The 16,401-nt window shown below is 44.9% G+C and overlaps 1 protein-coding gene and 1 pseudogene across 1 annotated transcript; both read right to left on the bottom strand.

Moving 5' to 3' along the window:
* Positions 1 to 687: 687 nt before the first annotated feature.
* On the bottom strand, positions 688 to 3,001 carry LOC127321273 (vacuolar-processing enzyme-like; annotated as a pseudogene).
* A 570-nt stretch (positions 3,002 to 3,571) lies between these two features.
* Positions 3,572 to 5,781, bottom strand: LOC127321270 (vacuolar-processing enzyme). The gene is made up of 3 exons (XM_051350303.2): positions 5,437 to 5,781; positions 4,941 to 5,265; positions 3,572 to 4,619 (listed from the first exon to the last, which is right to left on the bottom strand). The coding sequence occupies exons 1-3, from the start codon at positions 5,599 to 5,601 to the stop codon at positions 3,697 to 3,699; spliced, it is 1,413 nt and encodes a 470-aa protein (XP_051206263.1). The 5' UTR covers positions 5,602 to 5,781; the 3' UTR covers positions 3,572 to 3,696.
* Between the last annotated feature and the right edge of the window lie 10,620 nt (positions 5,782 to 16,401).

Genomic DNA, 16,401 nt, shown 5'->3' with positions numbered 1-16,401 from the left:
GACCCAAACTTTGTAGAAACCCAATAGTAATCCGATCAAACACATCTAGCTTATTGTGCCAAATCAAAGCCTATACATACAAATAAGTAAACACTACTCATGCAGAATGTTCACTGACCCGATCCATAGTGAACGGTAACCCGGTCAACACTGCCTACCGTTCCAGATCCATTTTCCATACTATCTAGACAAACTATAAAACAGTCGAAATCCTTGATATATTCATAATTTGTTCTCGCCATCCATTCATAAAGCCCAATATAGCTATTTCTATTTAGATTTCGTTTAGGCGTGCCGAATCGGTATTGGACAAAAGGTCAAGAGAATAGGTGTATCTCCAAGATGGCTATACGAATATAGGACTGTAGGCATGTCACACTCCATTGTTTATGTTGATCATACATGTCACTTAAATGAATTAATTACTAGTTTAGTTAATTAAGTGAAATGGTCATATATGATAGTTAATCTTGTCTCACTCGTTTACTTGTTTAAGTTGTCTTAGTTTTCTTTGGACATGCTCCTATGGTTAACACATGACCATACACTTTACAGACTATCAAGCTAGTGCGACAATGTACACCAAAACACATACTATTCGTATAGCATATATTTACAATTATCATGATATATATTTATGCATATTGATAACACAAAACATTGAGTGATTGATGCGACATGATTCGTTTAAACAACTTGATCGGAAAGTGGAAGAGCATTGATAGTGCACGCCTGAGACGCAGACTTGTCCATGGCCTCCTCCCGGACACCAGCGTTGCAAATGTTGGCTACCGACCGCATGTGTTTCACCCATATTGCGTAAGCGGCCCGCACCGCCCCTCAAATGTCCGCACCATATATTTGAGGCAGTCCCAATCGTCGAACAGAGGCTGCCCTGCCAACCGGACGGCGTTGAGGACCTTGGGACCTTCCTCGAAGCCGAAGAGGAGGTTGCCGATCAACTCCACGCTACTATCAACGTGAGATCGTCGTGCCATCATATCCACCAACTGCTTACGCGCCTCTCCTTTCTGTGTCGACCCCTCCTCCAATCTCCGGTACTTGTGCCAGAAATGGAGGAGATCGGCGTCACGCTGGCTCACCGCGGCACCCCTCAGTGAGGGTAAGGAGTTGCCGATGAAGCTAGCGTTGTCGTTGGCAGGATCGGTGCCCATGAACAGGTAGATGCTCTGCTTGTTTAGGCCCAGGTCGCCGTCCTGCATCACATGGGAGCCGAGGTTGCAAGTCTCGTGCGCCGAGGTGCGGTCCTTGACGACGCCGTACTGCTGCCGGAGGGACTCTGTATGGAGGTTTTGGGCGTCTCTGTCCTCCATCCAGGAGACGTTGTAGAGGTCGCCAAGGCAGGTGTCGTACTGCGGGGGTGGGGCGCCATCGTCGTCGCCAGGGCAGTAGGTTCCCTAAATGCTCTCCTCCGTGTTCGATGTCGTCGTTTCTTACATGCTGATGTTGCCCGGGAGGAGACCCTTGAAGATGCTACCGGACTCGCACGCCTCTAGGTAGCGTGCTTCTTCTCCAGTGTCCGTACCAGGTCGTTCACGTACAGTTACTCCTCGTTTCACGGCATCCCTGACACTGTCATTATCAGTTCATGCCACGATGCAACAAAACAATAACCACGGCTAGTTGTTGATCGACCTAGGATTAACTTAATTTATTCAATCAATTCCATGTACAATTTATGTGCAACTCGTAAAAGTGATATATACACTTAAGGATTTTTGGAGGGGGCAACGGCCCCCTCTATCCCTAAGGAAGTTCCGTCACTGCATGGAAACTCAACCTGCGTGTGATGCACTTAATGTTGGCATGGCATCTTTCCATGATTGCACTTGTTTATGCCCAGGTCGCCTTACTGCATCACGTGGGAGCCGAGGTTGTAAGTCTCGTGCGGTCCTTGACGACGCTGTAGTGCTGCCTGAGGGACTCCGTATGGAGGTTGTGGGCGTCGCTGTCCTCCATCCAGGAGACGTTGTAGAGGTCGCCGAGGCAGGTGTCGTACTCCGGGGGTGGAGCGCCATCGTCTTGCCAGGGCAGTAGGTTCCCCAGCTGCTCTCCTCCGTGTTTAATGTCGTCGTTGCATACATGCTGATGTTGCCCGGGAGGAGACCCTTGAAGATGCTACCGGACTCGCACGCCTCCAGGTTGAACGCGAGGCTCTTGTACGATGCAACAAAACAAATAACCACGGCTAGTTGTTGGTCGACCTAGAATTAACTTAATTTATTCAATCAATTTCATGTACAATTTATGTGCAACTCGTAAAGGTGATATGCACACTTGAGAATTTTTTGGAGGGGGCAACGGCCCCCTTTGTCCCTAAGGAAGTTCCGTCACCACATGGGAACTCAACCCGTGTGATGCGCTTCATGTTGTATGGCATCTTTCCATGAAAATGAAAATACCAAGGGTGACCAAACCAATGAGGCAGGGTAATACGGCTTCATGTCAGTTCTGGCCTGCAGATTGCGCTTGGTGTACAGTGAAAACTGTTGTTGGACAAAATAAATGATTTTTCAAAGGGAATTCCCATTTTCGCAAGTCCGTCATCTACCGATTATAAAGACTAAATGTGTCTTTTGGAGGGGCACTTCAAGTGGGTTTCAGTGGTGCCTATCACGCTTGTCTCGTCCTCCCGTCGGTATGTTTATCTGAGCATAGGTTTTGGTTATGTAGCGTTGATCAAGTCAGAACTACGTGTGTTGTTTGAAGACCCAAAATTTAGGCTGAAGACGTTCTAAGATGTCATGTTTCATGATTCTCATAATGTGAGGCTTATGCATATTTGTTACCAAGTGTTTTGGAAGACAACATGTACAAGAGTGTGGGCGTTTGTCTGTGTTCAACAGTCAAGGGTAGAAGAAAAAAATGTTCTTTGTCAAGCGGATGCAACAACACTAAGTCGTTGAGGTTTTGTGGTGCAAATTCAGTACAGAGAGTGGAGCAACGGAGTGAAAACCCTTGGTTTGACCTTCATCGCCATACCTAGCACTAGAGGTGTTTTGGCATTGTTGCCTTGTTGAAGACATTGCATGAAATTTAAGCTCAATTATACTTCCGAGGTGAAAACTCATGATTTAATCTTTGATAGAATTTGGCAATGCAGACACCTGTGTGCTGCTGTCTCGGTGAAGACATTGCTTTTGGAGAACCTTCTTGTGGCCTGTGTGTTTTCAGGCAAGTGTTTGATGTTGTTGTTAATTAGTGTGTCGATAATTCTTTTCTAATAGTTTGGTTGTGTGTATCCTCTGTTGTTTTGAATCCATCATGATAGTGAGTTGTTGCAAAGGCTAAGTGTATTTAATATATTCTGTTTATATTATTAGAATATCTCTTACTGAAAAAACGAAACTCGCTTTGCAGGCAAAATTGTGCTTAATCAAAATGTTGTCATTGGCACACTTGAGCCTAATCTTGTTCCCTCTTGAGCTATTCAAAATTTACCTTCTCATGATCACTCATTAGTGAGATTTGCCTCTCCGGGAGTTCAAGGTGTTCTTTTAACCTGCTTTCATGGTTAACATGACCATATATTTACAGTAAATAATTTACCTTTGGTTCTCAAACTAGTTGTGGCAATAATGTACATTGAACAATATATTTACATTTGTTATTATTGGATATATTCATGTATATCAAGAACACCAAATATTGAGCGATTGATGTCCCATGGAACAATTATACAACTATGGAAAGAGGACTAATCGCGCACGCTTGAGACGCAGCCTTGTCCATGGCCTCCTCTCGAACTCCAGCGTTGCAAATATTGGCTACAGAACGCATATGCTTCATCCCATATTGCGCTAGACCCCCACACCGCTCCTCAAATCTCCGCACCATATATTTGAGGCAGTCCCAATCGTCGACCAGAGGCTGCCCCGCCGACCGGACGGCGTTGAGGACCTTGGGACCTTCCTCGAAGCCGAAGAGGAGGTTGCCGATCAACTCCACACTACTATCAACGTGAGATCGTCGTGCCATCATGTCCACCAACCGCCTGCGTGCCTCTCCTTTCCGTGTCGATCCCTCTGCGGATCTTCGGTACTTGTGCCAGAAATGGAGGAGATCGGCGTCACGCTGGTTCACCGCGGCACCCCTCAACGAGGGTAAGGAGTTGCCGATGAAGCTGGCATTGTCGTTGGCAGGATCAGTGCCCATGAACAGGTAGAGGCTCTGCTCGTTTAGGCCCAGGTCGCCGTACTGCATCACGTGGGAGCCGAGGCTGTACGTCTCATGCGCCGAGGTGCGATCCTTGACGACGCCGTACTGCTGCCTGAGGGACTCCGTATGGAGGTTGTGGACGTCGCTGTCCTCCATCCACGAGACGCTGTACAGGTCGCCGAGGCAGGTGTCGTACTCCGGGGGTGGGGCGCCATCATCGTCGCCGGGGCAGTAGGTGCCCCAGCTGCTCTCCTCCGCGTTCGATGCCGTCGTTGCATAGACGCTAATGTTGCCTGGGAGGAGGCCCTCGAAGATACTCCCGGACTCGCACGCCTCCAGGTAGAAGGCCAGGCTCTTGTACCCGGCCCCGCCGGCGTGCTTCTTCTTGAGTGTCTGTACCAGGTCGTTCGCGTACAGGTACTCCTCGTCGTCCGGCATCCCTAACCGATCATTCAATCAAACGTCATTATCAGTTCACGTTACGATGCAATGAAACAAGATACAGTTATATTTGAGGCCGAATAATATTCAATAAAACCAGGGACGGAGCTAGGATCGAAACATGAGGGGGGCGAATTGTGTTGTGAACTTCATGAGGGGGGCAGACATGGATAAATCACCATGAAAAATCAGTTTAAGTGCCTACTATTTTTCACAAAATCTGGGGGGGGGCTAGCCCCCCCTCGTCCCCCCTTGTCTCCGTCCCTGAATAAAACAAGATTCAATTGAACAAAGATAGATGGCGACCGAATGATACTTACCGAGGACACCTGGGCCGCCGTGATCGGCGTAGTAGACGAATATATGGTCATCTGGGCCGCTGCTGACGACCTTGCCGCTGCCGCTCCCGGTGAGCTTGGACTTGTCGCCGAGCAGGGCGGCGAGGAAGTTGTTCGCGTTCACGTCTTTTCCCGTGTAATCCTTAGGCACTCCGGCGTAGACGTCGCTGCCGTTGGGGTGGTTGATGATGACTCCGGGCCTCGGGTTGTCAGGGTTGTGGGCAATGTCGTCGTACATGAAGACGATGATATTCTCGTCCTTCAGCCCACCCTTCTTCATGATCTGGTACGCGTGGCACACGTCCGCCTGCACGAACGTACAGCGTAATATAATTAAGCAGAACCTAATTAAGTCAGGAGTGAATCCGGCAGAACGTCAAAAATAAGTCGCTATAGCGCAGAGAAATTCTTGGAAAATATTATTACTATACAATTAAATGATTAAGGAGAAGTAATTAATCAGTTAGATGTTGCCTGCCTGGTGACGGTAGTTGTAGTATTCGTTGGAGCCGGCGATGAGGACGGCCCACCTCGTGCCGACGACATCCTGTTCGGACGGCAGGCGGAGGAAATCGCCGGCGACCAGCAGGAGCAGCTGTGTCTGAAGAAAGAGGAAGATGAGCGAGAAAGAGAGTAGAGCCATAGCTAAATGTGAGCTCTGCTTCAATTTGCCTCTGGCGCCAAAAGTCGGGCCGGATGAAGATGCAGCTAAAGATCCGTCATGTCCCTCTTTATATATGGCACATTGTGATGGCGTTCCTTTCAGAAGTAGCTAGTGTAGTGGCGTACTACATACTAATTCCATCGAAAGGATAGTTAAGTGGCTGATTAGTATATTCATATTCCGGCCGGTGTGGGCCTGTGGAGATCGATGCAGCAGCAGCAGAACAAGAATCAGCTGGATAGCTGCCAACAACCATAGACATCTTTCCTTGCTAGTATTTGAATTTGGCGCCGTAGCGTACTTACATTATTGTTGCATGGCGTGTAATCTACTGTCTTTTATTCATTGACAGTGCCGTGATCGCCCCTGGAAGATAGACAGCAACATCTGCGCATGCTTAGACGCAACAAATTGTGACGCTTAAGTAGCGAATCGTATGTATGTGCTGTTCTAGTTTTCCTTTATTTTTCTTGTTCAGAACATCTTAATATTGCTTTCTGTCAGTTCGACAGGCGCCGGCTGTTTCTTAACTTGGACTTGTACATGCTTAACTTGGAATTGATTTTGTCCCGATGCAAGAGGTTGCCAAAATTCCCCCTCTCCTAGCTAACCATGGAAGCAAGTAAGCAATTGGTAACTTTCCGGTGATACATCCGACAGTGACACCGTACCACCATTGCTGACGTTCTATCCTTTCAAGATTCATTTGTTACTGATTGAGTTGAAACTACTTCTCTTCGCTCTCATAAGTTCTAGTTTAGCAAATCCGTTAGTTTCCTCCGTTTGGCTACATGGGCTCCGCATGGAGAGCACCGATTGTCCCATGCATGGTCCACCCTTACATTTTTCCATAGATATTGTGTCAACTCACTCTCTCTCCTTTCACATTTTAAAACTTCTGCAGGGTTTGAAAAGTCTGATTTTAAAATAGTTTGAATATCTGAGTTCCTATTGAAGAGAGTTTCAAAACAAGGCCAATACTCAATATTTTTACAATATTTGAAATTTGACTTTTTAAACCTAATGAAACTTTGAAAAACTTGATGACACATGGTGAAATTTTATTGCGAAAAAGTTTATTTCATTGTGTTCTAAATTTTGTGAAATTTGTGTTTCACCATATTTTGGACTTGTGTTTCAAGCTTTGATAAAACTTTCTTCTAAAACAGTTTGTTTCATTGTGCTTTGGAATTCAGTTTTTTGTATTTCATTAATTTTCGACTTGTTTTAAAGATATCATCGGAATAAAAAACATAGATTAAAACAAATTATTATTTGAATAGTTATTCCAAGAGCTATATACACTTTTGGTATCACAACTTGTATTTCATTGTGCTTCAGAATTCAGTTTTTTGTATTTCGTTAATTTTTGACTTGTTATAAAGATATCATCGGAATAAAAAACATAGATTAAAACAAATTATTATTTGAATATATATACACTTTTGGTATCACAACTTGTATTGGATGTGCAATTTGTTACCACATCTTGCAAAACGTGAACCAATAGTACCACAACTTGTATTAAAGGGAGCAAATAGGTACCAAATCATTCCAAAGCCGACAAGTGGCATTGTAAATTTTGCACAAACAACCCTGTATTTTTTCTCTAGCACAAGTTGCCTTGTTGAGGCCTTATAGGAGGGTCCCACCTGTCAGTGTCAGGAGAAAGATTAAAACTGATTGGGATAGGAGGGAATTCGATATCAGCACCTTGGCCTACCGCTCATACGTGCTTGCCAACACACCAATAATTCTTTTTGGAAATTTCGTAAGATGGTTAAATTTTGTACATTATCATTACGCCCGGCCACATGCGCCCCTCGCAGCTTAGTTAGGCACACGCCTCTAACTAGGCGACGCAAAGAGAACGTCCAAATTATCCGCGCATGTTCGTTTGGGTCGGCTGAAATGGTCGAAACTGATCGCGCGTCTGTTTGCATCGGGGGCTGCCCCAGCGGCACGGTAATGTAGTATTCCGTAGTTAGGCAACTTGTATTTCCCCTCGTGAGGATCCTTCCTCCGAGACACCGTCGAATAGGCAACGAAAAACGGTCACATCACACTGCTCCAAAGCATGGCCATCTCCCGCGGGAACCGGGTGTACTTAAGGACCAGAACGCAAGCGCGACGAACACCGCAGAACCCCATAGTGCTTTACAGGCCAGACACGTAGATCGGCCTACAATCGGGTCCTCGTTGGCGGAAGCAACCCGCACATCGTCACGTGAATACCACTGCCATCCTCATGTTCGTGCGTTTCTGCATTCAAATACAAATATTAGACAACCTAATATTATGCTTGAATAAGTGTGCTTCCTAGTGGAATTCCTGGGAAGTTCGGCAGCATAAGGTTTTGTGTTCGAATCTCATCTATGCGCTTGCGTTTTTAATTCCATCACCAAGGTAACCTTTGCCACAAAAATAAATCCAGGGGTGTTTGTGCAATATTTACAATGCCACATGTCAGCTCTAGAATAATTAGGTACCTATTTGCTCTCTTAATACAAGTTGTGGTACCAAGGGTTCATGTTTTACAAGATGTCGTACTAAACTGCACATCCGATACAAGTTGTAGGACCAAAGATGTATATGACTCTTATTCCAACATATATGGACTTTTTAAGTTTTAGTTTGGAAATAAATAAAAGAGAGGGCAAATGGATGGGAGAGAGAATGTGGTGCATGCAAAAGATTTCTCTCTCCATATCTGAAAGCACAAAAGAGAAAATCAAGGGTGGAGCCATGCACGGGATGTCATGTGCATGGGATAAGTTCATTTCTTCTCCGCATCTTCACATTAGGTATTTTTATTGTTCTATTCGTGATTCAATTTGTGTTATTGATTCCAAGTTAACTGTAACACGCGGCGTGTGCTTCTACCTTTCATAGACCCCCTCCCCCCCCTCCCGTTACACCAAGGGTGGAGATTAAAACATACCTCTTCGAAATAAAGTGCATGTTGGTGTAGTTAAGTATTTTTAATACAAAACTCATCCCTCCTCAACGTGATCAAGTCCAGCGGCCCTGGCCCATGATGAAGTTCAGTGCTTGGTCCCCCTTGAAGCATTTTATTCCTGCCATGGAAGATAAGAATGACTGCAATGATTGATCGACGAGATTGATTGAGTCTGGACTCTAGAGGAGCTTCGGAATTTTGGCTAGCCAATATTGCCATGGGCATGGGAGGCCTGTCTGCCACCGGAGCCTCAGATGAAGAAAAAAAGGCTGATGTTGATGAGGAACCCAAGGAGTACATGGAAGAGTCGGCAATCCACCTCACGGCCAGCATGAAAGGGCTGATTGGCTGAAGAAGACATTAGAAGATGATCCATGAACAAGGACAAGCAGGACTCATAGAGGCAGGGGCACCACTTGCGTGCAGCTATGGCGAGTTGCAGTGCGTGCAGGCGCTGCAAGAGTCCGGCATGGCTGACACCATCGACAAGAACAATAACACTGCACCGCCGACTATGGCTGCAAGGAGTTCATCGCCAATCTCCCTCCTCCTTTATACCACGACGCCTCAGTGTAAGCAAACATCCTACCTCCATGATGACATCATCAGATGTTAACACCCAAATGCCAAATTCACTCAATCACCACACATATACAGGATATTTGGAGTTTGCTAGCTGATTACAAGAACAAGCATGAAGGGGGGTGAGAAATCAGAGCCAAGGTGGGAGAGGAAGTTCCGCCGCCGTGCCGTTCGTGATCCTTCTGGATGATCTTTCCGTTGCCTCCTCCCTGGTATATGTGACCTGCTCCTGAGATTCACTGTCGGGGCAGGCCCATGTGCCAGCCTTGGGCCGTTCTAGGTACCAATATAGGTAGCGTAGGAATAGGGTCCTAACATCCCTCCCTTCTTGAAATTCGGCTTGTCCCCATGCCAAGTTGCCAACGCCACTGATAAACCGCCTGGATCCCATGGTAATTCCATGCGTTGCACCAGAACTGTGTGTTGCATCCTTGTGACTATACCATCTCCATCATCACACTGAATGTACAGTTCCAATCTTCTCGAATGATGAACCAAAAACGGGTGCTCCAGTGTTTGAATGATCTGGGAATGCCAATCCGCCTAGATTTCCACTAGACAATATCAGGTCAACTCCAGGACAACATCTGTAATGGTTGCTAGCTTAATGGTTGCACTGGTTGCCATACATGGTCGTGCAAAATTGCATCAGTGATGTAGCTGTGCAGTGGAGGGCAGGATACAAAATGTAGGGATTCAGATGATCGTGATTCAAGTATAGCAACAACAACAATGCATAACATGTCGATGGAAATCCTTCAAATTTATGGTCATGGCAGTAGTGAGCCCTCAGATAGCACTCTTGTGAGGATACCCTTGCTAGAAGATATTGGCTCGCCTTCAAAGTAACAAAGATGGGTAGTGCCCGGGCAGCATGCCCTTGGAAATAATGGAAGATGAATCCTGTAACCCATAATTTGGTGAACAAAAATAGGCCAGCAGACCCAGTAAGAAGATACTGCTCATCAACAACAGAGAATTGCACTGCTGTGCTGACATCAAAATATTCTCCGGCCAGTCGCCAAGCAATATCGCTCTTCACTACTCCGTTCACTGAAGAGGAAACTGAACCAATAAAAAACGTTGACCAACGGGGAAATGATCCCTCCCTTGGCTATACGTTGTTAGGTAGGATGAGACTCTCCCCGCGGATGGACGCTAGGATGATAACCCGGTTTATTCGCCCCTCCCTGCGAAATTACCGCGAGATAGGGATTCGAACCCGGGTGGGCTGGCTGCGCACTCGCTTGCCTTGCCACTGAAGAGGAAACTGAACCAATGAATGTATCATAGCTTGAAAACAGTTGCAGAAACTCCAACGAGCAGATAGATGACAATAGAGGGTCTAGTGAATAGTTGCACATCTAGCTTGCATAGACTTTCAAGGCCACTTGTCTTGATCTTGGTAAATCAGCTGAACATGACTCCGCAGCCACTGGGCAAATGGACTTACAGGTCCATGTGAGCATGCACCGAAAATCACCTCGGATTTGTCACTAACAAAGGAAATTTTTGGCTGAATACCAAACTCCATGGCACTATTGCATCCAACAGTGACAGGGAAGAAGAAAGAGCAGTCATGAGCCTGATGACTTAAACCATAAACATCCATACTGATACATCCCAGCACTTGTGGCTCATTCAAGATCCGACGTGTAGTGCACTTGACATGGAAATTGAGCCAAAACATGGATAACAGATGCTCCCCCATGCTCATAAGAAAAGCTTCAGGATTGCATACCATTGCAGTATCGTATTGTTCAAAACTGCCCTCTGAATTATATGCCCCATAAACACAGTCGAAAAACCAGCAGTATGACTGTATGAGCACCATTCACTGTCGCCAGAAAACACCACTAATTGCAGTATAGAGGAACTCCCAATAGCAAAATATGTTGGCTTCATACCTCCACAAGAAGGAAACGATGGCCATGGTTGGGGACGGTTTACTGTAGCATCAAGTTGACCTACCAGAAACGATGGCTATGGCCTAGGCCGTGATTCATCTCCAGTGTCAGGAACATCCATGAGGGAAAGCCAGGGCGTGATGTAGCCAACAGATGATGGAACCACTTCAAGGGTTGTCTTGCCACTCTTGGCTGGTGATGCAGAGACATAGAAAACTGCTGGAACATGGACTAGCTCTGGATCGCCCTCCTGTAGTAGTGCCATAGTGGTCACACCACTACTCCAGACGATGATGTTCTGCTCCGGCTTGAAGCACGTGGGCGTAGCCATCTCTGATGGCGGCCAACACCACATCAACAGGTGTGATGTGGCCACCTTCGATCAGAGCAGGCAGGACACCAACTTCAGTGGCACTCGCTGTTGAGAACATATCAGGACCTGGAACTCAGAATTGGGCATCGGTGCCACTGTCAGTGGAGCACCATGCTCGCCGTCATCGTTGTCGGTGCAGAGGTTGGTGGATATCAAAGATGCCCATAGCAGGGGTGGTGTTGTGGTTGCGGGCGTGGTCGATGGCGCGGTGATGACTTGGGCGCGCTGTGCAATCCACCAAACAGAACGCGTGCACTCCGTCGCCTGTTGCAGCTGCACCGAGCACAGAGGTGACGTCGATGGCGATGTCGTGGAACGAAGTGCCATGCTCGCCGGCGTCGCTGTCGGCGGCGAGCTCGGGGGAGACCATCGTGGTTGATGCGGTGATGGTTTGGGCCGCACAATCCGTCGAACAGGACGCGGGCACCATGGTGCTTGTGGTATCAGGAGAACCAGGAGCTACCGTTCAGGGCTCCCCGATGGCAGCGGCTGATGTCTACTCACACTTCTTTTACTGTAGACAGTGTTGGGCCTCCAAGAGCAGAGGTTTGTAAAACAGCAGCAAGTTTTCCTTTAAGTGGATCACCCAAGGTTTATCGAAGTCAGGGAGGAAGAGGTCAAAGATATCCCTCTCAAGCAACCCTGCGATCACAATGCAAGAAGTCTCTTGTGTCCCCAACACACCCAATACACTTGTCAGATGTATAGGTGCACTAGTTCGGCGAAGAGATAGTGAAATACAAGTGGTATGAATGTATATGAGCAGTAGTAACGGCGCCAGAAAATAGTTGATATCTACAACTGGCGTGCAGTCGATGGTGCTAATATTGCAGGAAGTACAGATGCAGTAGAACAGTAAACAAGTGATGATTGCAGTATTTGGAAACAAGGCCTAGGGATCATACTTTCACTAGTGGACACTCTCAACATTGATCACATAATAAAACCACTCTACACTCTCTTGTTGGATGATGAACACCATTAATTGTGTAGGGCTACAAGAGCACCTCAATGCCGGAGTTAACAAGCTCCACAACATTCGATGTTCATATTTAAGTAACCTTAGAGTGCATGATAGAGCAACACAATTATACCAAGTACTAACATAGCATGCACACTGTCACCATCACACTATGAAAGGAGGAATAGATCACATCAATACTATCATAGTAATAGTTAACTTCATAATCTACAAGAGATCACAATCATAAACTACGCCAAGTACTACATGATGCACACACTGTCACCATTACATCATGGAGGAGGAATAGAGTACTTTAATAACATCACTAGAGTAGCACATAGATTAATAGTGATACAAAGCTCATATGAATCTCAATCATGTAAGGCAGCTCATGAGATCATTGTATTGAAGTACATAGGAGAGAGATTAACCACATAGCTGCCGGTACAGCCCTTAGCCTCAATGGAGAACTACTCCCTCCTTATGGGAGACAGCAGCGGTGATGAAGATGGCGTTGGTGTTGATGGAGATGCCTTCCGGGGGCACTTCCCCGTCCCGGCGGCGTGCCGGAACAGAGACTCCTGTCCCCCAGATCTTGGCTTCGCGATGGCGGCGGCTCTGGAAGGTTTCTCGTACCGTGGCTTTTTCGTATCGAAGATTTAGGTCAGGGGGCTTCTTATAGGCGAAGAGGCGGAGTCGGAGGGGGTCTGGGGCCACCACACAGTAGGGCGGCGCGCCTGGCTCCTTGGCCGCGCCGCCCACACGTGTGGGCCCCCTGTAGCCCTCCTCTGGTCCCTCTCGGGTGTTCTGGAAGCTTCGTGGAATTATAAGATGCTGGGCGTTGATTTCGTCCAATTCCGTGAATATTTCCTTACTAGGATTTCTGAAACCAAAAACAGCAGAAAACAGGAACTGGCACTTCGGCATCTCGTCAATAGGTTAGTTCCGTAAAACGCATCAAAATGATATAAAGTGTGAACAAAACATGTAGGTATTGTCATAAAACAAGCATGGAACATCAGAAATTATAGATACGTTGGAGACGTATCAGCATCCCCAAGCTTAGTTCCTACTCGTCCTCGAGTAGGTAAACGATAACAAAGATAATTTCTGAAGTGACATGCTACCAACATAATCTTGATCCAATAATAATGTAAAGCATGTGAACTGAGATCAAATCACTCAAAGCAAATATCTATATAGATATAAGAGATGATAATGCAAGAGTTAAACAAGCTAGAAGTTTTCATGAACTATTGCTTCAAAGACATGAAACCGTACAAAGTTCATTAAAGATGTGTTAAGTATTCAGCGTAGAAGTTCTATCCTTCATTCCAAGCATCAAGTAAATTTTCACAACATAAGAAGGATTCAGTCAAGTAAACATAAACATGGACGTCATGAATCAACTGTTTCGAAGTCTACTCAACCGGTGAGCGCAAGCATTTGGTATTAGCACCAGGATGTTATGGCATGAAGAACGTTAATGGGGGTTTGGAAGGCCAAATGAAAGAAAGTCTTACAAAGCTATAAGTGATTATTAGACAAGAGGAAGTCTTATAATCGAAGCTATGCAAGGATTAGTGATTGCCATGCAACGGATGCACATAGAGCTATATGTGTATGAAAGCTCTCCAATGGAACTAGTGGGGGTGCATCCAACTTGGTTGCTCACGAAGACCTAGAGCACTTTTGAGGAGGCTCATCATTGGAATATACAACCCAAGTTCTATAGTGTAAATTCCCCACATAGTTATACTAGTGAAACATGAAAACTCTCTCATATGAAGTGTAGGTGCTAAACATGAGCACAAATGATGACTATGAATAATGCGGGTGCTAAAACATGAGCACAAGTGTGGATAAAAGATAGTAATGCTGCCCCTTTTTCTTTATTCTCTTTTTTTCTTTCTTTTTCCTTTTTCTTTTTCTTTTCTATTTTTTTCTTTCTTTTCTTTTTCTCTTTTTGATGGCCTCCATGGCTCTTTTCACTTTTAGGGGCAACATCCTAATATGACAACACACTTTTTGGTACAACTAACTCATAATGAATGAAACATGATGTATAAAACTGTATGCCTCTGCTGGTGTAGTAGGATGTGCAATGATCTAGCGTAACATGGGTAAACCACACATCAACTGTATAGGATCATGCAAAGCAATATATAAATAATAAATGACAACATGTGATGTAAAATGGAAGTTGCATGGCAATATATCTCGGAACATCTATGGAAATGCTGTGATAGGTAGGTATGGTGGCTGTTTTGAGGAGATGTATGGGCTTATGTGTAGGAGAACAAGAGAAAGTACTCCCACGGATTTGGATGTACCGGCGAAGTATGCACAATTCTCAATGTGAGCAAAAGGCAATGCACAGTACCGAAGAGGCTACCAAATTTGGATGGTGGAAGTGCCAAAAACCGTAGCTTAACATTAGTCAAAAAGAACTCACAAGCTTATTGCAAACAACTAGCAGGTTCATCATTAAGAGCATGATTAAAATTTACTCCAAGGAGGGCCGTTCACGGTGGCACAAGTACCCCGCTAGCTCCCTCGACCTTCAGCACAACTTAGTTATTACGATGAACTCTCAGACATGGAAAGCTATCAAGTCCAACTACACCTTCAACTATTTAAGTAGAGTTTGTAGTACGGCACAAGCTTAAAGACAACAATCCACTACTAATTTTAACTTATTTATCCAGCAAGCCTTACCATCTAAATACCTCAAAACATTTGCAAAGAATCAAGTTATCAAAGCTCAATGATCTACAAGATTATGCAAGTATACCACTACCACATGCAACATTTTCTGTTTCCAACCTTCGCCATGAACATTAAAAGTAAAGCTAAGAACACATGTGTTCATATGAACCAGTGGAGCGTGTCTCTCTCTCACACAAGCATTTATTCAAACAAAACAAAAATACAAACAAACAGACGCTCCAAGTAAAGCACATAAGATGTGATGGAATAAAAATATAATTTCAAGAGAAGAAACATGATAAATTGTTGATGAAGAAGGGATGCCTTGGGTATCCCCAAGCTTAGATGCTTGAGTCTTCTTGAAATATGCAGGGATGAACCACGGGGGCATCCCCAAGCTTAGACTTTTCACTCTTCTTGATCATATATCATCCTCCTCTCTTGACCCTTGAAAACTTCCTCCACACCAACCTCGAAACAAGCTCATTAGCGGGTTAGTGCATAATAAAAATTCACATATTCAGAGGTGACACAATCATTCTTAACACTTCTGGACATTGCCCAAAGCTTCTGAAAGTTAATGGAACAAAGAAATCCATTCAACATAGCAAAAAAGGCAATGCGAAATAAAAGGCAGAATCTGTCAAAACAGAACAGTCCGTAAAGACGAATTTTTTAGAGGCACCAGACTTGCTCAGATGAAAATGCTCAAATTGAATGAAAGTTGCGTACATATCTGAGGATCACACACGTAAATTAGAAGATTTTTCTGAGTTACCTACAGAGAACCCTGCCCAAATTCGTGACAGACAGAAATCTGTTTCTGCGCAGTAATCCAAATCTAGTATCAACCTTGCTATCAAAGACTTTACTTGGAACAACAATGCAATAAAATAAAGATAAGTAGAGGTTGCTACAGTATTAACAACTTCCAAGACTCAAATATAAAATAAAAGTGTTGTATTAAAATAAACACATGGGTTATCTCCCAAGGAGTGCTTTCTTTATAGCCATTAAGATGGGCTCAGCAGTTTTAGTGATGCACTCGCAAGAAATAAGAGTTGAAGCAAAAGAGAGCATCAAGAAGCAAATTTAAAACACATTTAAGTCTAACCCACTTCCTATGAAAAGGAATCTTGTAAATAAACAAATTCATGAAGCATAATGCAACAAGCATAGAGAGATAAAACAAGTGTAACTTCAAAAATTTCAGCATATAGAGAGGTGTTTTAGTAACATGAAAATTTCTACAACCATATTTTCCTCTCTCACAAAAATTTTCAGT

Source organism: Lolium perenne, chromosome 5 (genome assembly GCF_019359855.2).
Source record: "Lolium perenne isolate Kyuss_39 chromosome 5, Kyuss_2.0, whole genome shotgun sequence".
NCBI lineage: Eukaryota > Viridiplantae > Streptophyta > Magnoliopsida > Poales > Poaceae > Lolium > Lolium perenne.
Note: the sequence above shows the minus strand (reverse complement) of the source record. Positions and strands in the feature narration are given on the sequence as shown.